The 25,806-nt window shown below is 35.0% G+C and overlaps 1 protein-coding gene across 2 annotated transcripts; it reads right to left on the reverse strand.

Annotated features, from left to right (window-relative positions):
• Nucleotides 1–4,695: 4,695 nt before the first annotated feature.
• Nucleotides 4,696–22,719, reverse strand: LOC139978048 (uncharacterized). Of its 2 annotated transcripts, none has more exons than XM_071987995.1 (19): nucleotides 22,659–22,719; nucleotides 22,228–22,304; nucleotides 21,446–21,506; nucleotides 19,804–19,880; nucleotides 19,233–19,290; nucleotides 17,605–17,922; nucleotides 16,404–16,624; nucleotides 15,662–15,799; nucleotides 14,543–14,692; nucleotides 13,784–13,915; nucleotides 13,549–13,606; nucleotides 13,015–13,097; nucleotides 12,424–12,484; nucleotides 11,273–11,590; nucleotides 10,148–10,368; nucleotides 9,415–9,549; nucleotides 7,931–8,080; nucleotides 7,287–7,406; nucleotides 4,696–6,215 (listed from the first exon to the last, which is right to left on the reverse strand). In XM_071987995.1, the coding sequence occupies exons 1-19, from the start codon at nucleotides 22,717–22,719 to the stop codon at nucleotides 5,970–5,972; spliced, it is 2,685 nt and encodes an 894-aa protein (XP_071844096.1). In that variant the 3' UTR covers nucleotides 4,696–5,969. The 2 variants fall into 2 exon arrangements, with proteins under 2 accessions (XP_071844096.1, XP_071844097.1); XM_071987996.1 differs by having other exon boundaries at nucleotides 4,697–6,215; nucleotides 13,015–13,094.
• Nucleotides 22,720–25,806: the final 3,087 nt, after the last annotated feature.

Here is a 25,806-nt window from a genome sequence, read left to right on the forward strand (position 1 = left end):
GATGTATACTCCCAAATACTCAGACTTTATATTGACTAGTATTATTGTTATTGCTACTACTACAACCAATACCACCACCACAAACAACACCACCAGCCACACCACAACTACCATTAACACCACTACCAACACTTCCTCTATTATTAAGATTTCGTTTTATTATATTTTTGTATATATGCGGGTGGATCTAGTGCAATATATCTTTCAACTTGTCGTGATTTGACTTTTTTCCAACCGGCAAAACGAGCAATGACAAAACACACTTTTAATGTGGGAGGCTGTGAGTTTTAGCGGGGAGTGGGTTTGTCGGAGTATGGTTTGTGAGGGTAGGTGGGGTGTTTGCAGTCAGGATTCGTATTATTAAGTTTTGTTTTGCCTTGTTTGCTTTCTCCTTAATTCCTTTGTCTAATATTTTATCTATTCCTGATTTGACTTTTTCTTTGTCAACGTCATGTTTTTGGAAGTGAAACTCTTCGACAAGAACCTCATTTTTTTTTTGATAGTTTTACTTCCCTTTATTTTCCATTGCTGTTAATATTATAGCTGTTTATTTTGTGCAACTTTTCTACTATGTAATGAAAACAGAAATGAACGAAAAAATCCATTAGTAGAACGTATCATTTATTATAAGTAAGCGTAGAAGAGACATAAAGATGGGAATATATAACACTAATAAACTAACCATTTCCATTTGAAATTTGCCATACCAATATTTCCACCAAAATTTGTTGAAATAAAGAACTTAGTAATAATTTTTCAGAAAATCGTTAATTACCAACTCTTGTATATAAGACAACATTGTAACATTCCGCCGAAAATTGTTGAAATGTACCAGATGTGACTTAAGAAATAAGTTTCAGAAAAATCGTCATCATTTTAAAATTTTAAATAAAATTCTTGAAATGACAATAAAATTGTAATAAGTTATCATTCAATATTTTCAGGAAACTATCAAATTGATCAATTGGAAAGAAATTAACAATTTAATACTTTGCTGATATACGTTGAAAATAACAAAAAATGAACATTCGAAATCATTACAACATTCAGAAAATTGTCACGTTGCTCAATCGGAAAGAATTCACAACTTAACTCTGATACATAGAGATAAATTGGAAAATTCAGCTCGGGCACTCGTCACATTTTAACAAATGTATCTTATGCCCTGGTCTTTTGGTAGAAACTTCGGTGTCTAGCCCAACCCTTGCTTCTGAGCTCTAACCTTCGATTATTTGTGATAAATATATTTTCAAACTTAAAGTCTGCGCCAATCATTCCTCACTTTGCGAAAAGTTGGCCTTCATTATATACCTTTGTTTTACGTGTGTAAGTGAGGCCGATCACGGTAAACGTAGAGTTCGGAAGGGTACACAAATATACTTTGTACAACACTAGGAACCGTGCGAAACATATATTTAATCAAAGTACTATGTACAACACTAGGAACCTTACGTAACATATATTAATCAAAGTACTTCCTTGTAACCCCTCGTGGCCAACCCAACAAGCCTTCTCAAACAGCGAGCAAGGGCTCGCCGACAGCAAACATGCACGAGTGAACATTAAATTAACTATTATTACAAAAATAAAGGGCATATATCGTGTTAGCATTTTGGATACAAATGAGGGATAAAGGTTAAGGGTGAGAGTTAACTTTACAATTGAATACAGTCGTTTGTTATTTCATTAAAAAATATATATATACAGTTCTCCCCTTGGTAAAATAAATCGTCCTCGACCCTTACAAAAATTCCTTACTTTCCTGAATGTTCATATTGCCTTATGCTATTGCAACTTGACCACCAGTAACTATACTATATATCATTTCTAAGTAACAATACCTATCCAAATAACAATAACAATACCTATCAATACCCATCTAAGTAACAATACTATATAACAAGTAACTAAGTAACAATACTATATATCATTTTTTTTTAAATTTAAGTTATTAAGAACATTAAAACTACATACTAAATATCACAAAATACACAAAAATACAAATTTTCAAGTTATTAAAAACACCAAAATTACATACTAAATATCACAAAATACAAAAAAATGCAACTTCACAATTGAGAACACATTACTTAACTATTGCCTTACACTTATTTGATACTTCTAAATACATAATCTCCTTATCGACTAGAACAAAGAAGTTAACTTTACAATTAAACACAGTCGTTTGTTATTTCATTAAAAATATAGTATTAATATTGCCTTATGCTATTGCAACTTGACCACGAGTAACTATACTATTTATCATTTCCTAAGTAACAATACCTATCTAAGTAACAATAACAATATCTATCAATACCTATCTAAGTAACAATAAGTACAATAAGTAACAATAACAATACCTATCTAAGTAACAATAAGTACAATAAGAAACTAAGTAACAATACTATATATCATTTTTTTTAATTAAATTCAAGTTATTAAGAACATCAAAACTACATACTAAATATCACAAAATACACAAAAATACAAATTTTCAAGTTATTAAAAACTTCAAAACTACATACTTAATATCACAAAATACACAAAAATACAACTTGACAATTGAGAACACATTACTCCACTATTGCCTTACAATTATTTGATACTTGTAAATACATAATCTCCTTATCGACTAGAACAAAGGGTAGGTAAGTTCCTATTAATACCTCATCCCTCTAAATACGTAATCTTTTTATCGATCAGGCCGGTTGGGCCTCTTCACCTCCCAGTGATTTCAGATCCATCGCAAGATAAAGTTTGAACACGTCCTTAAAACTTTGTGGTAATCAAATAATGGTAAATGCACCGAGAACAATGGCGCTGGTTATTGTAGTGCGCATGCACATTTTCCACTCAACAGACTTTGCCCTCTGAGACCTGCTTTTTGATACAGCATCTTTTCTGAGGTATGCGATGTAGAAGATTCTCACTCTACGCAATGATCAGTGATAATAGCCAAAAGGGTATTATGCATGAAGCAGAGGCACATGAATTGTTAGTATCGGGCCATCGTACTGTTCAAGTTCTAACATCCATTGTTGTGGGTCTCCACCGAAACTCCAGACCGGTAGAGTTCCAAACACCGTTCCGAATGAATACCCCAAAATTACGATCTTAATGGTTTTCCTCGAATTCATGATGACGTGATATGTGAACGGACGTGATACCGCGATATTTCGATCAACAGTTATTCCTAATAACAAGGCCATTGAACACGAAGTAAAGACATATGCCGGTAGGAAGAGGTGAGACCTTGACCGGGCGTGACAAGTGAAATCGCTAATTAACAGACGGTTTTGAAATCGCGAGTGGCATCGCTACCAATCCTGTCAGAAAGTCGGTTACCGTCAAACCAAACATGTCGTAGTTGTTGCTAATTTCGCGACAAATCACCGAAGCAGATATATGAGACTAGAAGCAACGCATTACCAAATGCACACATGAGTGTAATGGCCGTGTATACAGCAACGTAGACGATAGTTCTATAGATACTGGCTCTTAATGTAACTGCTTCTCGAGTACCATCCTCTCTAATATTAGATAAATCATCCATGATGAATTATAATAACAGAAAATAGAATTGGTAGTAATTTGTAATATTGTAATATTATGTTCTCGTCTATCAAACTGCCCAGGCAAAAACGTGATGAATGGAATTGATGAAACTTTAAATGCAAAGTTTCTTCTTCTTCTTCTTATTTATGATTGTCTTTAAGTCTATCAAGAAGCACTTTTAAATGCCATAATTAGCGATATGAGATGTAGTCCTACACGTAGTGTGGTTACTGTCGTCTTCGTCGTAACTGTTGTTCTATGCTACATAGAGTTAATAACAATTCTTTTAATTATAGCAAAGGCCTGAAACCGTCAATTTACAGAACAATTATTTAGGCTTAATCCGCATACAGCATTTCAACTCAGCGGACCGCAAGACTTTACTTCCGTTAACAAGAACCACCTTTAACAGAGAATAAATTTGATCTTATAAATTATCTAATCCTACATAGTAATACCTACTTTTCAATACTACGTGAGTGTCGGTACTACTTCAACCACTCAAAAAGAAAAACATCTTTAATAATGTAAGATCCCCGCCCATTTATTTTCTTGTTGCAACATGTAACTTACTTACTGTGTTTCTGAAGTGGGTGATGAGATATCAGCAATGATTGGCATGTTTATATCGTGTATGTGACCAAACTTTTATTCTTTCTATTAAACGCTGCTGGTTAAGACGGTTACTTCATGGCTTTAATTGCGCATGTGCAAACCGGAATCGTCGATGATTCTAACAAGAACCCTAAACCTATACATTAGTGTTAGCGGAATTACCAAATTTCTCCTAACGTTTTTAATATGGGTGGGTACAAAACAGACTTGTAGTTGGTCCGACCAGGCATAGTTCCAGGACTGGATTTTATGTACTATATTTCCTGTACTATAGTTCCTGTACTGTAGTTACTGTAATATAGTTCCGGTAATGTAGGTTCTGTACTGTAGTTCCTGTACTCGTGGCTTTGTAATCGTACTCGTTACATTTTGGAAATTTTCTACTATATAGTCCTATATGAAAGTGCAAGATAAACTGCTTCCACTTGCTCTTAGAGCTTTGTTCCTAGAGGCGCACTCACGTATATTTCTACTTGTGATTTATCCCTAACTACACCCCCCCCCCACCCAACGCCCCACTGGCAGACAGTATTGCAAAGTTCCTGGTGCACAAAAATACAGCCTAAGTATCCTCCATTATATCAAAAGAGGCGGGGAGACTCCTCCCCTTAGATCTCTTTCACTGGCCGACTTACCGTCTAAGCCTTTCCAAGTGGTTGCGCCCAAACTTATGGTCGCACTCATACCAAGTGGAATTTTTTTACCTCAGCTAACTCATGCTTTTGTACTAAAACTGTACTACAATTCTGGTATAAAGTAGACAATTTGCCTCTTACTTAATGATAAGACTATCGGGCAAAATCCGTTAAGTGTTAGCGGATGTATATGGTAGTATACGTTAATATCGAAATGCTGAAAGTAAAAGTGTTGCATTAAAAGCTGTAGTGATGATGATCATATCTCGGACTTTGCCCTAAATTTAGTTTTAGTATACTTCAATTACGCAATTTAATTGACGTTTGATCAGATGTGACGCCACAGAATATGACAGATATGCACTTGTAAAAGGAAATTGTTAATGTGTGAATATTTTATGAAATTACTACAACGCACAGAATTGGCGTTTCCTGCTTTGAAGATATACGAAATTTTAGCTATTTATATAAAATGAATATAAAGAATATAAAAACTTGCACAAAAAAGTGTTAACCAAACCATGTTGTAATTTGACTATACCGAACTGTCAGTGCAGATGCACAAAATATTTCTACTAGTTTAATACTAGAATAAATAGAATAAGTATTAATCTATTCAAACTCGAGCAAAACCCCCAAGATTGTGTTTTTGTTTAATTTACAACATTCATTGATTAACCATTACCACGTCTCTCTTTTGACAGCCTTGATGCCGTTACAAATTGTGCTGTTTCCTATTCAGTATCAATATAAAGCACGATAATGCTAGCTGAAGTCAATTTAATCCTGCGTAACTGGTTTAACTGGTTTTCGCAGCCACATGATTGACATCAAGTCTTCCACAAGAAATCACAATGAAAAATCGCAGCCTGCTGAAAACTTCACATTAGCAAATGGAATACGAATCCACTTCTCCTTCTAACATGAGAGTCACAACGAAAAATAAATTACTTTAGATTAACCGCAGTATTAAGGCATTTACCGTTATCATGTATAACAATTACAGAGAAGGGTGATTTGGTACCTGAATGTGCCTTTGTCAATCCGGGTATTACAAAAGTTAGTATATACAAGAATTCTACTCTTCATTGCAATCCATATGAGGTAGATTACTTCCTCTAGTTCTGTTGTTCTTGTTTGAATGGCGTTTATCTACCTTTCAACTCATGTAGGCTCACTACCCCCAAGCACCCAGTCTCGTAAATCAACTCTTCCTGTATTTCCCAAAGCATCCGCCAGAACGCCATGAGTTGCAGCGATAGTCTTTTCACTTTTCCACTTAAGTAGCATTTGGTATACCTTCTCCTGGTGATCCGAATAATTTAGGTCGAGGATATTGAGTTGATCATCAGTCAACTTAAGGTTCCTTCCAACTTCCCTCCAGCGTTTGGTAAGTTTTTTTGATAATTTCTATGAAAACGAAATATAAAAGAAAGTACACTCATAATAAGACATTTTTCATGTTCTGTATAACCGTCGTGAAAAAAAATAGTCTAAGAAGGTGATCCTAATTATTTCTTAATTAAAACCACAAAACGTTTTGATTTGGAAATGCATGTAGGATTTCATATACCTATTATATGTTTCTACGCAAATGAGTCACTCTCCTATATACCTTATCTGCCAAAATATGCATATGTTAAGCATTGCGCAGCAACGAACCGACCGTAGAAACCTTTAAATCTGTTTGAACGGTAATAAAACTCCGGGCTGTTGCTATTATTCTGGAAGAGATTTTTGGCATGACGTATGCTCTCGCGGTACCCGTGAAAGCGGCTAGGCATGTAGTCTCAGCAATATGATGTCTGGATGAACCCCCCCCCCTGTCTTGAAAAAAAAGTGATTTTTGAAGTCCGGTAACTTTCGGGGGTATATCGATCAGAAGATTAAGCAAGAGATCAAACAAATTCTCCCGGGCCATCTCTAAGGGATGAAAAGTACTCTCGTCGGTGATAACTACATGTGGAGAATACATTGTGAATCAGGCACAGTGCATGGCAGGATAGAGGAAGCTAACGTGTCATCTCAAATGTCTGAAACATTGTGTTTTAATCGCCTGTGGATGACACGTTCCGTGGCATAATGCCTAAGGATGCTTCGGAAGGAGGTTCCCACAAGTTGTTGTCAGTGTTACTGTGAGAGAGTGTGAACCCAATTTCATTCCCGTCGACTTAAAACTCGATTCAAAACGCAGATGTTTTAGTTCAAAATTATCAATTCTGAACAAAGAGGCAGTGGACAGATACCCGGAAGTGTGTTCGTAGGTAGCAGCGCGAAGCACTTTACGAATAGTGAAAGAAATTACTTAAAATAATGATATCGAAGACAATTACGCGATAAAGGTTCTTTTTGGTTTACATTTTCGCGTAATCTTTTCAGTGAAGGCCTCATTGGTCCGTACTTAATACATTACAATATATTAAGCTTAATTTTGCCGTTTAAGTTACTCTTTGTAGAATATAGCCACGGATGAACAGTTACCTGAAGAAGCTTTTTACGAACTTTGGTTCGTGAAATTGCTGACGGCAGTTCTTCTTGTGAATCTGCAATACCATTCCCCGTTGAAAGTATGATTGCTTCAGCTCTTGACAAACTGGATTCCTTGTAATATAATGGCATATCAATAATATTATTAGTTCGAGACCTATATACACATCCCATTGTTTCATGATTACCAACACATTCTACCTTTGTAATGGACACTTAAGTGCATATATTGCAAGAACAACACCAAATACTAAACTTTTTGCAAACATCTTTAACTGAAGTTGTAGTTATAGTAGTTATTAGTAGTAATAATCATCATCATCATCATCATCATCATCATCATCATCATCATCATCATCATCATCATCATCATCATCATCATCATCATCATCATCATCATAAATTTATATATATATATATATATATATATATATATATATATATATATATATATATACGCATTCATTCATAAATACATACCCGCATATGGAACATCGTGAGAATGGGAGTTGTGAGAGAACAAATACAGATGACCTCTCTACAGCTGCCTTTAAATGTACACCGTTTGTAATCCAATATTAAAAATAAGTAAAACATTGACCACAGAAGGATATTCTTAGCTAAAAAACACAACATACGTTAGTTGAGAACTTTAATTCCGCAAGATCCTTCCCTTGGCCAGCTTTGATGAAACATAAGCATCCGCCTTTTTCGTCGGAGACTGCCTTATTCAGGTAAAACGTACAGAAATCTGCTTCCATATTAGCAACTGTGTCAAATTTGATTATCTTTAAAGGCAAATAAGCAGTTGTTCCATGAAGATGACATTAATTCAATTCAACATACTTAAACCTATTTGGGAAAACAGAGTAAACTTATGAATACGTAGCCTTATATAGTAGTAACTTTTGAAATTTTTCTAGGTTGCGGGTTGCTTGATCTTAGCAATATTCATGGTCGCTATTTCTAGTCCTTGTTCTAAGTTCTTTAGAGAAAATATAGACGACAGTATTAATGTCAATTTTGAGTTTTGGATCAATACATTTGTAGAAACAAATTCTTTCAAATAATGCCATCATTCTTTCATCTATAACTTTACTAGCAAAATCGTGGGTAATTTTGTAAAGTGATTCCTATTTTAATTTTAAATTAATTTAAATGGATCTACTATTATATCACTACGGGATAATAATTCAAATATTTACTACCATTAACTAACAACGAACATATTTGACCTTATTTTTTCATAGAAATGACGGGCTTTTATGAAATGATGGAATCCGAACCGGCATTAAGCTCAGTAATAAACTTACCAACAGAATGTCACATACAATATAATTTAAATAATATATGTTTTGCGTGAAACGTGTCATCACAGGATCATTATACTAAAAGTTTTATAAAGCCATTTCTTCCATTGACACTGCCAATGACAATTAAAACTAAGTTGGACACATGTGGCGGTTACAATAGCAAATACTTCTAAATTCATTACTTGTGCAACTTTGTGTGCAGACTGTAGTTAAACTACGGTATTGCTACTTCCATACAAACAATGAGTGTCATACACTAGTTTGTATGTAATTGATGATTCAGTGAGATTAATTTTTATTTTCTATTACACATATGTGCTTCTTCTGGTAATAAAGAAATCGAAGATAAAAAACGCATTATTCGAGCTTAATAACATAGCTGATTTATTTGAAAATCAACTATTTCAACTAACATTTGCATTGTTTTCTTCGTTATATGTCCAAATAGGTGGTGATGCATGTAAATAATCTTTGTTTTGCGTGAAACGTGTCATCACAGGATCATTATACTAAAAGTTTTATAAAGCCATTTCTTGCATTGACACTGACAATGACAATTAAAACTAAGTTGGACACATGTGGTGGTTACAATAGCAAAACTTTAAAAGTCATTACTTGTGCAAGTTTGTGTGCAGGCTTATAGGTAGACTACGGTATTGCTACTCCCATACAAACAATCATAGTGTCATACAGTAGTTTGTATGTAATTGATGATTCAGTGAGATTAATTTACATTTTATATGACACATATTTGCTTTTGCTGGTAATAAAGTAAATAAATTATTTAAAAATCAAATATTTCAACCAACCTTTGCATTGTTCTCTTCGTTACATGTCCAAGGTGAAAACACTTTTTGAAGCAAAACTGTCAGAGGCAGTTGTCGTCGTTTTAAAAACAAAGCGGGTTTCTCATGCAACATAATAACATGATTCAGTTTAAGAATCTTTTGAGAGAATACAGAGAGAAAATGACAGTGTGAAGTTGTAAAGCAATATCATTTATTACGGTTGTTGTAGTGAATCAGAGAATGGTTAAGGTTAGTTGGGAGATGCCATATCCCTTCACATAATGCTCAATGTATTTGTACAACGGTATCCTATTACAAAAACGGTAAAACTCCAAGTGTATCGTTTAGCTTAAGGCTGTCTTTGCTGGCAACTGCATATTTATATGATTAGTAATATGTTAATGGTCTTAATTAGTTGTAATTAGATACATATAAATATTAAAACAACATTAATATATATGAAGAATTATTTTTCCTCCACCAAAGTGTTTGTTTCTTTTAACTTTTATAATGAAAAATTCAGAGCTTGCGGTACTGAAGCAAAGTCAGCTTGACATACATTGAAATTAAATGTACGTTAATGTTTTCCTCATAATTAGGGAGAAACCTTTACTGATAAAAGCTGCTACTTAATTTAAATAATACTATGCCACTGTCAGAAATACACAGTTGTAATTTTAAAGGGGCGCTATTTTCCCGTATTGCACTATTTAACAGTTTCTTAACCCAGGTTGAGTTATTTAAACGTACTTACCAGTTGGCTACTTGGTAAGTCCCAGTAATATCCTATATCAAGAAATATTTTATTTTCATCATGGGAACGCTTAGCGGCAAACAACGTAATTTTCATTGCCTCGACTCTACGACCATCAATTTGAAATTTCTTCCAGCAGAAATTGTAAAGCCGCATTACACAGGTTTCATAAGTTACATCACACTTAGTATTTCTTTCCTCTTTCCATTGTGGTTGGTTGCCTAAGACAAAAATCAAATATGCGATATAAAAAAATGGTGAATGAATATCGAAGAAAGATCCTGATTATAAAACTGAGAGCATTACCTAGCATTCTACATTTCTTCTTCGGTACAACGTTACTCGTCCCTGAGTGTAAACTTGTTCGTATAGTAAAACATTCACTTACGTATCAACTTACAAATCAATCAGAGATGTCAAATTGCTTTAGTTAAACTTTACAGGATTCGTAAATTAAGTATATCTGTTTGCAGTCTTGCCATGCCCTCACTCATGCTCCTGTTATTAGTGACCTTGACCATTCGACTTGTTTATACAGTGGATTACCTAATTATCTTATTAATAAGCTACAACTGTAGCTACTGCTGTTAGAGGGTTGTTTCATGTACTATCTATCACGCATCCTGTGATAGGTGCACTGGTTGCCTATCAATTACCGAATACAGTTAAAGGTTCTTAAGCTTGTATAAGGACACGGGACCTTGTTATCTTTAGGATTTGCTGTCCAATAGGACCGGTGGTTATTGAACTCTGTCATCTAATCGTTCTGATCTCTATGTTCTAGGGTTCACTCTAAGTTAGGAGAACGCATTTTTTGCTTCACCGCTTCTAAACTCTGGAATCGCTTGCCTGTGGAAATTTGTAGTAGTAACACTTTTCAATTTTTTTTGGAGGTTAAAAAAAAAATTTTTAGTCATTATTATTGGCTCAAACGTTTGTCTATCTTACTCTTTTGATTTTGTATGGTTTGCTTTTCACTTTCATGCTTTATAAATCTTTTCAATGATAAGAATAATCACAGGCTATTCATGTAACGTTCCACTGTATCATTTGCAATCCCAAAATATGTCACAGTCATAGGGTCACATCATTTTATTTTTTAAAGAATAAAACCCCATAATTTACCTTCTTTATGGTGACTGCTGTATACCTTTGCTTTCCATCTACATTTTCTCTTGAGAACCAAACAGTGAGGAATTGTTAATGTTGCTGGTTTTAAAAGCTTAACGTTATTGGGAAGGAGTTCTACTACTACTGAGGAGTAACTAGTAAACGGTAATTCGGTTTCATCTCGATAATGTTGTGGAATTATTCTCATTTGGACAAAATAATCACGACGCAGAGCACGGGGAGGTATTTCTAAGCTGACACCGGTATTTTGAATGTATAGCGTTCCACCGTCTTTGCCGATCATTGATTCTGCTCTCATGGAATGACAATCACCTAACGAAAGAAAAAATGTGTAGACAGTTGAATAATTCTTCATATTTAACACACTGCTGTTTGTATTCAGTTTTCACTGATTTATTGCTATTTATAATTCACTTTCTATTTTTATATATAGTCCTCGAATGCGCCATTATTGATGGTTCGTGCTTTACACGTGGACCGAGATCGTACCAAATCCGTGTCCTATATGTAAATGTAAAGAGATCCATCTTGGTTCCATCATTTGATTGCCCTTTCGTCATTTAACGGAATACTGTTTGGCTTAGTACCTTATGACCATCCCTTAATCTGTTCCATTGCTTTTGTTATGAAGTATGCAGGTTAGGAGAAGAAAGCTGCTTCACAATGTTCTAGGGATAGCTTAAGGAGATTAAAAAGCTGGGATAACTTAGACATGTAAAGAGTTGCTAATATGATTAAAGGAAAAAGCTAGAGATGAGGAGAGGAATGTAGAAGGGTTTAGGGCAGTTGGGTTGTGGCTTTTGTGAGGTGAGGAGCGAAGGTATTAACGAGAGAATAGTAAAGGGAGAAACCGAGGTTGTGTTATAGGATAGAGTGTTGTGGGGAAGATATAGTAAACGTTTTTAATAAAGGCTTGATGTTTTCGGAGTCGTAAAAGGAAGCGGTGGTATTTTGAGTCCGATATAATAAAAGAAGAAAAGCATCGAATAACACTCTGTCCTGAACTGATTACCGCAGCTTTCAATACAATCGCCAAAAAATTATCAAAACAAATTGTGTACACTATGATAAGCAGATACCAATTGAGGTGCTTAGTCCTGTAATACATGTCTTTATAACCGTTAGCAGTTAAATGCACAACTTACCTTCGTCCGTCTCAATAATGTTCTTGTCTGTACGAATTGATACTTGATCTACTGACGTCACCTGCTCATGATGAAAGGAAGGACAAATTAAACCAAGGTCTTTTATTTTGATAAAATGTTATATAAATATATGCTGTATAAGCCCCAGTAATGATAAAACAAAAAGGTTCTCATTGATACTGTATAATAATTTATTGTTCGTATACCATATGTTTTGTGAAAAGTTCAGCTACAAATCACTATTATCATCAAAATTAATTTGCCATAGAGGTTATCATTGCTGTCAATTCACTGCAGAAAAGTCAATATCAAGATTTCAATGCGCAATAAACTGTTAGTATATTGCAACGATGTACGTATGGAACTGAACAACATGTGATGCACTGAGTTGACTAAACTATCGCACATGGCATGTCACAATTAACAGAAGTAATAGGCAGGTGTACCTTCTTATTCCCTTCAAACAACGGATCTGGTAAAGATTTACGAATCAACCTATCCGGATCGTGACAATAAATAGTTCAATATTTGCGCTATTTCGAATGAGTAAAGGATATGTTTCTCGAGTTGCTATAATAACCGAAAACTTACACTTCCTTTTTCAATATTTCCAGTTTTATCTGATAAACGCGTCTCGTTCGTTTCTACTTCTTTGGTGTCCTCTTTCATCTCTGCTTTGGTGGTGGAGAGGTTATAATGAAATTAACAATGGAAAAGCGGAAAGAAATTAAAATACAAATACACACGCTCATTAAATAACAAGAAAAGAAGGGGGGTCGATACCGTGAAGGATTACCTATTCCGTTTCCATCTCAATTCTCTTTTTGAGATTTCTATCATTGGAAAGTCAGATAACAAATTGCATGGTCTGAAACTTTTAGTGTACATTCTTCGAAATTACTCGGAATTTATCATTATAATTTTGCGAACTGCTTATCCACTAGAGAGCCTGTTTTAGAGAATGTGTAAAAGTAAATTGGCCTGACGTTTTGATCCTAGTAGGATCTTCTGTCGAGGCTAAATGACAATTTATCATTCATAGTATTAACAAATTAGTGTCCGTTAATCAACGTAATGATAATTCCAACGTAGAACTTTAAAAGTATAGTGGTTAAAATAATCTACCTTTTGTGTTTGTTACAAACGGTTCGGGAAGAGTCCTTCGTAGTCTTCGTAACGGCATCTAAAAAAAATGATATCGAAGACATTACGCGATAAAGGTTTGGTTTTGGTTCACAGTTTCGCGTTATCTTTCCCGTGAATGCCTTATTGATCAATAATTAATAAATTAAAATCTATTAAGCTTATTTTCAACGTTGAATTTGCTCTTGGTGTAATGCAACAACGGTTAAACAGTTACCTGAAGAGACTCCTCACTAAAATCACTGTCTTCAATTTGTTCAGTTGCTGATAGTAGTCCTTCGTGTGTATCTTCAGCAGTAGCTTTGCCAGTTGAAGGTATGATTACTTCAGTTGTTGACAAACTGGATTCCTTGTAATATAATGGCATATCAATACTTTTATAATTTCGAGATTTAGAAACCCCACAAGGGCTTATGGGATTAAACTTACACGTCTGGTGGCTTCCAGTGCAACATTTTAATTCAAATTGGGATTATTTTCACCTTCAGTTTAGAAAGTCAATTCAGATGGGAAAACCGTCGATTGCTCTCGGATGAAAAACCAACCTTAATATTACCCGGCCGGGTATCGAACCCGGAACCTCCCGATTGTTGGTTTGATTTGAATGGTAGAACAAAAGACGATAGCTGTTTTGATAACTGTTTTATTTGTTCGGATTTTCCTTTTGTATTTCTCAAGTAATTTTACCTCGAAGTCAGAGAGACGGTTAATAAACTGTAGAGATGTAGCGTTACTCTAAAATTATAGTCTCGCTCTATATACCCACATATATAAATACACACATACAACATTGAACATCGTGAGAATGGGAGTTGTGAGAGAACAAATACAGATGACATCTCTACAGCTGCCGTTAAATGGACACCGTTTGTAATCCAATGTTAGAAATAAGAAAAGCATTGAACATAGAAGGATATTCTTTGATAAAAAAAACAAAACATACATTACAAAAAGGAACTAAAGCGTAGCAAATAACCTTTAGTGAGAACTTAAAGTCCACAAAATCCGACCCTTGGCCAGCTTTGAAGTAACATTTGCATCCGTCTGTTTCGTCGGAGACCCCCTTTTTCAGGAGAAACGTACAGAAATCTCCTTCGATAAAAGCAACTGTGATAAATTTGATTACCTTTGAAGGCCGAAATAAAAAAAAAACAGTGTTGCATGAATATGACATTCATTGAAATCAACATACTTCAGCTTATTTGGGAAAACAATGTAAATCTGTGAGTACGTAGGCTTATATAGTAGTAACTTTTGACATATTTATAAGTTGCGGGTTGCTTGATCCTGGCAAGACTCGTGGTCATTATTTCTGTTCATTGGTCTAAGTTCTTTAGAGAAAATATAGACGACAGTATTAATGTCGATTTGGGGTTTTTGATTAATACATTTGTTGAAATAAATTCTTTTAAATAATGTCATCATTCTTGCACGTATCACTTTATTAGCAAAACCGTAGGTAATTTTTCAAAGTGATTCTTATTTTATGTTAAATTAATTTAAACCGATCTACTATTATGTAACTACGAGATAATAATACAAATATTTACTACCATTAACTAGCAACGAATCTATTTCACCTGATTTTTTGCACAGAAATGACAAGTTTATATGAAATTATGGAAGCCGAACCGGCATTACGCTCTGTAATAAACTTACCAGCAGAATGTCATATACGATATTCTTAATTTAATATTTGTTTTGAGTGAAACGTGTCATCTCAGGAGCATTATACTAAAACTTTGATGAAGCAATTTCTTTCATTGGCACTGACAAGGACAATAAAAATTATAAACTAAGATGGACACATAAAGGATGTGGCGGTTACAATAGCAATACTTTTAAATTCATAAATTGTGCAACTTTTTGTGCAGGATTTTTAGTTAGACTACGGTATTGCTACTACCATATACAAACGATGAGTGTCATACACTACTTTGTATGTTAATTGAGGATTCAGTTATATTATTTGACATTCTCTATTACGCATATGTGCTTCTGCTGGTAATTAAGTAATCGAAGAAAAGAAACAACCCAACTGAATAACACGATAGTTTTAGGCTGATGTATCTAAAAATAAACAATTTTAACGAACCTTTGCATTGTTTCCTTCGTTACAGGTCCAATTAGGTGGTACTACTTTTTCAAGTAAAATTGTCAGAGGCAATTGCCCATCTTTGTAAAATATGACGGGTATCTTATGCAACACAATGGCATGATTCAAATTGAGAACCTTTTGAGAGTAAACAGAGAGAAAATGACAGTGTAAGGTTGTAAAGCAATATCATTGATTAAGGTTGTTGTAGTAAATCAGAGAATGTTTAAGGTTTGATGGTAGAGGACATATCCCTTCACATAATGTTAACTGTATTTGCCAACGGTAGCTTATTACAAAAAGGGTGCAACTCAAATTGTACCGTTTAGCTTAGAGCTGTCTTTGCTTACTATATTTGTGTGATTAGTAAGATGTTAATGGTCCTAATTAACTTTGATTTGATACATATTAATATATGAAAACATTACTCATTATGAAGAGTTATTTTTTCCTGCACCATGGTGTTTGCTACTTTTAGCTCTCATAATGAAAATAAATATAGCTTGCGGCACTGAAGCAAAGTCAGCTTTAACGTTGATTGTCTACATGGTATCTCAGTTTCTCGTAACAATATAGAGAAACCTTAACTGATAAAAGCTATTAACGAATTGAAGTATTACTATGCCACTGGCAGAAAAAGACAGTTGTGATGTAAAAAGGAGGTTAACCATTTATAGCTATTTCCCCGTATTGCACTTTTTAACAATTTTTTACACAGGTCGAGTTATTTAAACTTGCATACCTTTCGGCAACTTGGTAACTGCCAGTAGTACCCGATATCAATAAATATTTCATCTTCAAAAGATGAACGCATAGCGGCATACAAAATAATCTTCTTTGCCTCGACTATATCATCACCAATTTGAACTTTCATCCAGTTGAAATTGTCAAGCCACATTACACAGGTTTCATCAGTTACATCACAATGAGCATTTCTTTCCTCTTCCCATTGAGGTTGGTTGCCTAAGACAAAAATCAAATATTTGATAAAAAGGAAAGAAATGATCTTCAGATAAAGTTCCTGATTATAGAACTGAAAGCATTAACTATAATAATACATATTCACTCTCCCTTCAGAAACGTACAACGCAACTCGTCCCTTGCTAACTTGTTCGTATATACTTATGTATTTCACTTACGTATAAACTTACAAATCAATAAGAGATGTCAAATTGCTATCGTTCAACTTTACAGAATTCGTAAATTAAGTAAGTATCTCAGTTTTCAGTCTTGTCATGCCCTCACTCATGCCCCTGTTATTAGTGACCTTGATAATTCGAATTGTTTATACGTTGGATTACCGTATTATCTGATCAATAAGCTACAACGTGTACAGAATGATGCTGTTAGAGGTTTATTTCATGTACCATCTATCACGCAGATTAGTCTACCCCTCTGCAACAGGGTCACTGGTTGTCTATTAATTACCGAATACAGTTCCTTACGCTTCCCTAAGGACACGGGACCTTGCTACCTCTAAGACTTGCTGTCCATTAGGACCAGTGGATATTTCACTCGGTCATCTAATTGTTCTGATCTATATGTTCTAGGGTTCACTCTTAGTTAGGAGAACACGTATTTTTACCTTATTGGTTCTAAACTCTGGAATAGTTTGCCTGCTGAAATATGTAGTAGTGACACTTTTTGAATTGTTATGAATAGGTTAAAAACTTATACTTTTAGGCTTTATTATTGGCTTTTACGTTTGTTTATCTTACCGCTTTGATTTTGTATGGTTTGGTTTTCAATTTGATGCTTTATAAATCTTTTCAATGGTCAGAATAATCACAGGCTATTCATGTCATGTGATCGTCACTCTGATTAATGAGTACATGTAACATTCCGCTGTATAATTTACAACCCCAAAATATACCATGGTGCACAGTCATTCGTACATCGGGTCACACAATTTTATATTTCAAAGGAAAAGGAACATAATTTACCTTCTTTATGGTGACTGCTGTATACCTTTGCTTTCCATCCACATTTTTTCTTGAGAACCAAACAGTGAGGTAATGTCAATGTTGCTGGTTTTAAAAGCGTAACGTTATTGGGAAGGAGTTCTACCACTACTGAGGAGTTACTAGCAAACGATAATTCAGTTTCATCCAGATAATGATGAGGAATTATTTTCATTTGGACACAATAATCATGTCGCAGAGCACCGGGAGGTATTTTTAAGCTGACACCGGTATTTTGAATGTCTAGCGTTCCACCGTCTTTGCCGATCATTGATTCTGCTCTCATGGAATGAGAATCACCTAACAAAGAGAGAAAGAAAGAAAAAAATCAAATATGCAGATAATTGAAAAATTCCGCATATTTAACAAACTGTTGTTTGTATTAAGTTTTCACTGATTTATCGATATTCATAATTCACTTTCTATTTTTATATATAGTCCTCCATTGCGCGATTATTGATGGTTCCTGATTTACACGTGAATCAAGTTCATACCAAACCCGTGCCCTATATGTAAATGTGAAGAGATCCATTGTGGTTCCATCATTTGATTGTTCTTTCGTCATTGAACGGAACAATGTTTGGCTTAGTAACCTTATGACGATCCGTTAAATTGTTCCATTGCTTTCAATACAATCGCCAAAAGATTCTCAAAACAAATGGTGTCAGCAACGTAGCCAGGAATTTGAAGGGGGAGCATATTTTGAGATTGATATGCGGGAGGGGTATAAAAGGGGTGTCCCCTCCCCTTTGAGTTTTTTTAACAATTGAAGGTTCTTAGATGCGATCTGGTGCAAATTTTGCCAGTTCCATCATGATCATTTGATATCATATTATCAGCAGAGTTTGTTTCCTGTTTGAATTCTTTTACATGTTCTTTTACATAATACATCAGAAAGACAAACAAAGTGCTCTTTTACTATGTTTCCAGTAGGTTGATTCTTGTTTATTGTCCAGTGTCTGGACTTTAATACATTTGACGAACTTAACTGACGGACAAATACAATTTCCTAATTTGTAAGACAGCCAGATGTACAGTGGCTTAAAGCAAATATCGTTATCGCAGTGTACTAGCAGTGCAATAATTATTTTAGGACGCGCGTATTATGTACGATTGCTATCTTAGCTTCATAACATGCTGTTCGTGCAACAACTTACGACGAATCATAGAAAGAATGAGAACGAACGTTGTCGACGTCGTTGTGCATATGGTTCGTAACACTCCATCGAGTGCTGTTAGGTAGGCATTATGCATTTTATTACGCAGTGGCCAACTGTAGGCTTGTCATAGGCTATAGGGTAAATTTAGCTAATTGCAGCTGCCAAACTATGTAAGTAGTTAAATCAGTAGGCCTGGATGTTACTACAATTATAATCGAGTTAACGGAGCTGACGAGTATTCAAGACCAAAAGAGCACTGAAAAAATACCATGCTAAAAAACAAAAGCTTTTAACATTTTTTCGACACTGTAAAGGGGAGCAGTTGCGGCCCCCACCCTCCCCCCATGGCTACGTCACTGAATGGTGTACACTATGATTCGCAGATACCAATTGAGGTGTTTAGTCCTGTAATACATGTTTTTACAACCGGTGGCAGTATAGACAGCTTACCTTCGTCCTTCTTAATGTTCCTCCTTTTACGAATTGATAATTCATCTGCAGACGTCACCTACGCATGATGAAAGGAAGGAGGAATTATACCAGGATCGTTTATTCAGATAACATAAGTGACATTCGTGCTGTATAAGCCTCAGCCATTATAAAACAAAACGGTTTTCATTGATACTGTAGAATGATTTATTGCTCGTACCATAGTTGTTTTTGTGATAAATCCAACTACAAATCACTAGTATCGCCAAATTGGTTTGCCATTGCTGTCAATCCACTGCAGAAAACTCAATTTCAAGATATCAATGCGCAATAAATTTGTAGTATATTGCAATAGGATACGTATGGAACTAAACATGTGATGCATACATTTGACTAAGCTATCGCACATGTCATATCACAATTAACTGAATATAATAGGCAGGTGCACCTTCTCAACTCATTACAAAAAACAGATCTTAGTCAAGATTGACGAATCAACCTGTCCAGATCGTGACAATAAATTGATGATTTTTGCACTTTTTGAATGAATAAAAGATATATTTTTGTTATGCTACTAATGCCGAAAACTTACACTTCCTTCTTCAAATTTTCCTTTGTCTGATAAACGCTTCTTTTTTTCTACAAATTCTTCGGCCTCCTCTTTCATCTCTGGTTTGGTGGTGAAGAGGTAAGTAATGAAATTAACAAGAAAACACTTAGAAGAGTTGAGAAAACAGATACTTAAAAATACAATTTCGCATGCTAAGATATAAAAGAAATGGATGGGGGGGGGGTGTTCAATACTGTGATTGATTACCCATTCTGTTTCAAACTCATTTCTTTTTTTGAGATATCTATCATTGGAAATTAAAATACGAACTTGCATGGTCCGAACCTTTGTATTGTTCATTTTCGGAATGACTCGGAATTTAGTTTAGCCTATTAATGTCCGTAAATTAACGTAATGATATTGCAAAGTATAATTTTCGAAGTATAGTGGTAAAAACTACCTACCCTTTACGTTTGTTACAACAAGCGGTTCGAGAGAAGTCTTTCCTGGTTTTCGTAACGGCATCTTAAAATGTAAAAGCACAAATTAAGCATTAGATGCAGCTGTAACATCAAGGAAAACTTGCGAAATGAAAGCAAGAGCGTATCTGAAATTTAAATTTGAATTTCTCATCAAAGTATCTTTTCCAATACTTACAATCAGAGAAAAATATTTAATAATCTCGTTTTCCTCATTTCGTTATTTAAATCTAAAGTGTGAACAACATTAGTTCCGATGATCCATTCAATTGCGTAAAAAGAGCACAATATGTATATCAATCAAATAGTAATGCGAAATCTAGTTTTCTACGAAATTTAACTCGCCGCATAATTTTGAAACTTTGATTGCACAATTTCTACCCGTTAGTATGATTCTTCATATTATAAGCTGCGTGTTACAAGTTAATTACATAGGAACCAAGAGACATATCCCTCATGAAGTACACACGCATATGCACACACGACGCACACATATGCCAACTTCACTGAACAGGTTCCGATGGATGCAAAGCTTCATTTACAAAAAGGAAAAATTGCTTTATAGGCTAATCACAGCCGTTCAGAAATCATTTCCGATTGTGTACACTGTTAATGGACAGGTGCACCTTCTCATCTCATTCAAAAACTGATCGAAGTAAAAATTGCGAATCAAACTGTCCGGATCGTGACAATAAATTGATAACTTTTGCATATTTTTGAATGAATAAAAGATATGTTTTGAAATGCTATTATTGCCGAAAACTTACACTCCCTTCTTCAAGTTTTCTTTTGCCTAATGAACGCCTCTTTTTCTCTCCAAATTCTTTGGCGTCCTCTTTCATCTCTAGTTTGGTGGTGAAGAGGTAAGTAATGAAATTAACAAGGAAACACGTAAAAGAGTATAGTAAAACAGATACTTAAAATACAAATTCACATGCTCATTGAAGTTAAATAAAAAATAAAAGAAATGGAGGGGGGGGGGGGGGGGCAATACTGTGATTGATTACCCATTCTGTTTCAAACTCATTTCTTTTTTTGAGATATCTATCATTGGAAATTAAAATACGAACTTGCATGGTCCGAACCTTTGTATTGTTCATTTTTCGGAATGACTCGGAATTTAGTTTAGCCTATTAATGTCCGTAAATTAACGTAATGATATTGCAAAGTATAATTTTCGAAGTATAGTGGTAAAAACTACCTACCCTTTACGTTTGTTACATCAAGCGGTTCGAGAGAAGTCTTTCCTGGTTTTCGTAACGGCATCTTAAAATGTAAAAGCACAAATTAAGCATTAGATGCAGCTGTAACATCAAGGAAAACTTACGAAATGAAAGCAAGAGCGTATCTGAAATTTAAATTTGAATTTCTCATCAAAGTATCTTTTCCAATACTTACAATCAGAGAAAAATATTTAATAATCTCGTTTTCCTCATTTCGTTATTTAAATCTAAAGTGTGAACAACATTAGTTCCGATGATCCATTCAATTGCGTAAAAAGAGCACAATATGTATATCAATCAAATAGTAATGCGAAATCTAGTTTTCTACGAAATTTAACTCGCCGCATAATTTTGAAACTTTGATTGCACAATTTCTACCCGTTAGTATGATTCTTCATATTATAAGCTGCGTGTTACAAGTTAATTACATAGGAACCAAGAGACATATCCCTCATGAAGTACACACGCATATGCACACACGACGCACACATATGCCAACTTCACTGAACAGGTTCCGATGGATGCAAAGCTTCATTTACAAAAAGGAAAAATTGCTTTATAGGCTAATCACAGCCGTTCAGAAATCATTTCCGATTGTGTACACTGTTAATGGACAGGTGCACCTTCTCATCTCATTCAAAAACTGATCGAAGTAAAAATTGCGAATCAAACTGTCCGGATCGTGACAATAAATTGATAACTTTTGCACATTTTTGAATGAATAAAAGATATGTTTTGAAATGCTATTATTGCCGAAAACTTACACTCCCTTCTTCAAGTTTTCTTTTGCCTAATGAACGCCTCTTTTTCTCTCCAAATTCTTTGGCGTCCTCTTTCATCTCTAGTTTGGTGGTGAAGAGGTAAGTAATGAAATTAACAAGGAAACACGTAAAAGAGTATAGTAAAACAGATACTTAAAATACAAATTCACATGCTCATTGAAGTTAAATAAAAAATAAAAGAAATGGAGGGGGGGGGGCAATACTGTGATTGATTACCAATTCTGTTTCAAACTCATTTCTTTCTTTGAGATATCTATCATTGGAAATTAAAATACGAACTTGCATGGTCCGAACCTTTGTATTGTTCATTTTCGGAATGACTCGGAATTTAGTTTAGCCTATTAATGTCCGTAAATTAACGTAATGATATTGCAAAGTATAATTTTCGAAGTATAGTGGTGAAAACTACCTACCCTTTACGTTTGTTACAACAAGCGGTTCGAGAGAAGTCTTTCCTAGTTTTCGTAACGGCATCTTAAAATGTAAAAGCACAAATTAAGCATTAGATGCAGCTGTAACATCAAGGAAAACTTACGAAATGAAAGCAAGAGCGTATCTGAAATTTAAATTTTAATTTCTCATTCAAGTATCTTTTCCAATACTTACAATCAGAGAAAAAGATTTAATAATCTCGTTTTCCTCATTTCGTTATTTAAATCTAAAGTGTGAACAACATTAGTTCCGATGGTCCATTCAATTGGGTAAAAAGAGCATAATATGTATATCAATCAAATAGTAATACGACACCTAATTATCTACGAAATTTAACTCGCCGCACAATTTTGTAACTTTGATTGCACAATTTCTACCCGTTAATACGATTCTCATTATTATAAGCTTTAAAATAGAAATGAATCCAACTTTCCCCACAGGAGTTGCAGAACTAAAGAAAAACTATGAGAGTTGTATGTATTTTTATTATGATATCTCTATTCTGAAAAAAACTGAATGTCTCATGTAACACGAATGACCTTCTTTTTATTTCTTAATGTATTGTTAGTTTCTCTATATCAAAAGTGATTCCAAATTCAAAACGAAAGGCAATTCGGACATTGAAGGGTGAAACTGTCCGCTGTTTATGATTATATTTTGAATGTTTTTTTTTTGGACAGTTTTGAGTTCAACATCCAAGGGAAATTTGCTTCCTTTATCCATTAATATGAAAACAGCTATACATCTAAGTAATTAATTAATATTGTTCCTGCATCTCCATGGCTACGTCTTACAGCTTTGTCCAAGATGTGTCTACTATTGATGGAACTACAAGTCAAGTCAACTCATCCGTCGCCTGCGTGGTGAGTACACATCCAATTTATGTTAGTATAATTTCTTATAAACAATGCTTTATGTAGGATTATTACGTCCTAGCTGCACGTGCAAGCTACCGTCGAATTTGAACAGAATTGATAAGTGCCTTGAAATCAACACTTATGTTCAGGACAAACGTTGACATTATTCGATGCTGAACGCCCATAAGAACATTATTTGTTAGCTGGATTATTCAAGTTTTCACTACAAACAATCTTACATATCTTCGTTTCCTGTTCTTTACACATCAGTAATAAATCTTTCCTCCCTGATGAGAGTCAAAGTCTCATACTGTTATTTCTTTGTTACATAGTAACGCCGCCTTTCCCTGTTAATAAATTACCGTTACTAATTAACAGAAACATAAATCTCTGTCTTTCTTACTATTTCTCTATTTAGATCCCCCTGTAAGTCAAGCGCCTGAAAGGAAGCGAAAGGTGATTGTCATGAGATGTTGAAATTGTGTTTCAAAAACATATCATACGGCGAAGCAAAAAGCATATAAATAAGAATGATATACCTGCACAAATATCGCAGTAAACTATTCCTGGCGGGTAAACGCACATCTGCATTGAGCACACTTAAGTCAATATAGGAGACATACTTGTCACTGAAAGATTCACAGACTTAATAACATGAATACATACATCAGCTTTACAGACAGAACAGTCTTTAGCCAGTCATAACACACTGAGTGACGTCATAATTATGAGCTTCTCACTGACATGATCAGATGGATACCATGGACGAGAAGATGACGAGTAGGGAAAAGAGGGAAGTATTCAAGTGCCATGGTTGTGGCAATTAAATCATTTTTAGAGATACTGTCGGTCAAATCCAAAACGGAAGGTGCATACCATGCAACAAAGTGATGAACAAGATAAGCCAGAGGCATCAGCCAATCTAGAACCATTGTTCATCGGTGCGGTAAATAAGGAACCTAAACATAATGCTGTCATTAAAAATGATGAATATTTTGTATTCTTGCCAGTATCAGGCAGCAGCTCTCGTATCAAAATCAAAGTTGACACTGGTTCGCAAGTAAACATTATACCAGCATCCACGTTCCAAACACTCCGAAACATTCACATTGAAACATCAAAGCCAATGTTCAGGCTTACGGACTGGCAAGGTTCATACCGAACATGTCCACAATAACCGCGCCCATCAGAGAATTGCTCAAACAGGAAAACCAATTCTACTGGGGACCTACACAAGAACAAGCTTTTGAGAACATCAAAATCATTCTCTCTAAAGCACCGGTGTTAATATTTTTTGATGTTACACAGTTGATAACTATGGCGTGCGATGCATCAAATTCGGGACAGTCTTGCTTCAAAACAACAAGCCAGTCGCTTACGCGTCTAGATCTCTCACGGATGCGGAGACACGATATGCGCCTATTGAGAAGGAACTGTTAGCGATAGTTTTTGGCTTAGAGAGATTCAATCAGTATACATACGGTAACTCAGTTTTGGTAGAATCGGATCCACAGGCCACTGGAGGCTATTGTAACAAAGCCCCTAGTGTCCGCGCCGCCACGTCTACAACGAATGTTGTTTCGCATTCAGAAATATAATTTCGCGGTGAAATATGTTCCAGGAAAGGAACAGATCCTCCCTGACACATTATCGCGAGTATATGTGGAGGGTCAGATGGATGAAAACATTGATCTAGATAACTCAGCACAAGTTCACATGATCATGACATATCTTCCAGTTTCAGACTCAAAGCTTGAGGAGATTAAAGCAGAGATAGAACGAGATCTCCAAATGCATACATTGAAGCAAATCGCCCTCAATGGATGGCCACAAACCAAAGAACAAACACCCAAAGAAATCCAGGACTATTGGAACTTTCGGAATGAGGTTTTAGTCATTAATGACATTTTATTGAAAGGACAAAAGCTCAATATTCCTCATACTCTCAGAAAGGAAATGCTAAACACCATACATGTTGGTCACATGGGGATTGAGAAGAGTGAGATAAGGGCAAGGGATGCTATTTGTTGGCCGGGTATGGGTAAAGATATTGAAAAGTTAATCCAATCCTTTGATGTATGTCAGGAATTACGTTTCTCAAATAAAAAAGAACCAATGTTTGTATCACCTATTCCAACTAGAGCTTGGGAAGTTGTTGCGACAGATCTTTTTCATTTTGAACAAGATAATTATCTTCTAGTCGTTGATTATTATTCTAGGTTCATTGAAATTGCCAAACTAGGGACCACACTCAGCAAAACTGTAATTATGC

This window comes from Apostichopus japonicus, chromosome 12 (genome assembly GCF_037975245.1).
Source record: "Apostichopus japonicus isolate 1M-3 chromosome 12, ASM3797524v1, whole genome shotgun sequence".
In the NCBI taxonomy this organism is placed as follows: domain Eukaryota; kingdom Metazoa; phylum Echinodermata; class Holothuroidea; order Aspidochirotida; family Stichopodidae; genus Apostichopus; species Apostichopus japonicus.

Bases quoted from the DNA above. Each gene is read 5' to 3' on its own strand.
- LOC139978048 (XM_071987995.1), bottom strand. From the start codon at position 22,719: ATGCCGTTACGAAAACTAGGAAAGACTTCTCTCGAACCGCTTGTTGTA. The intron at 13,916-14,542 runs GTTATTTGCTAC...TTATATTACAAG, and splicing joins ACTTTAAGTTCTCACTAAAG to GAATCCAGTTTGTCAACAAC. The intron at 10,369-11,272 runs GTAAATTATGGG...TTTTTGTCTTAG, and splicing joins CAGCAGTCACCATAAAGAAG to GCAACCAACCACAATGGAAA.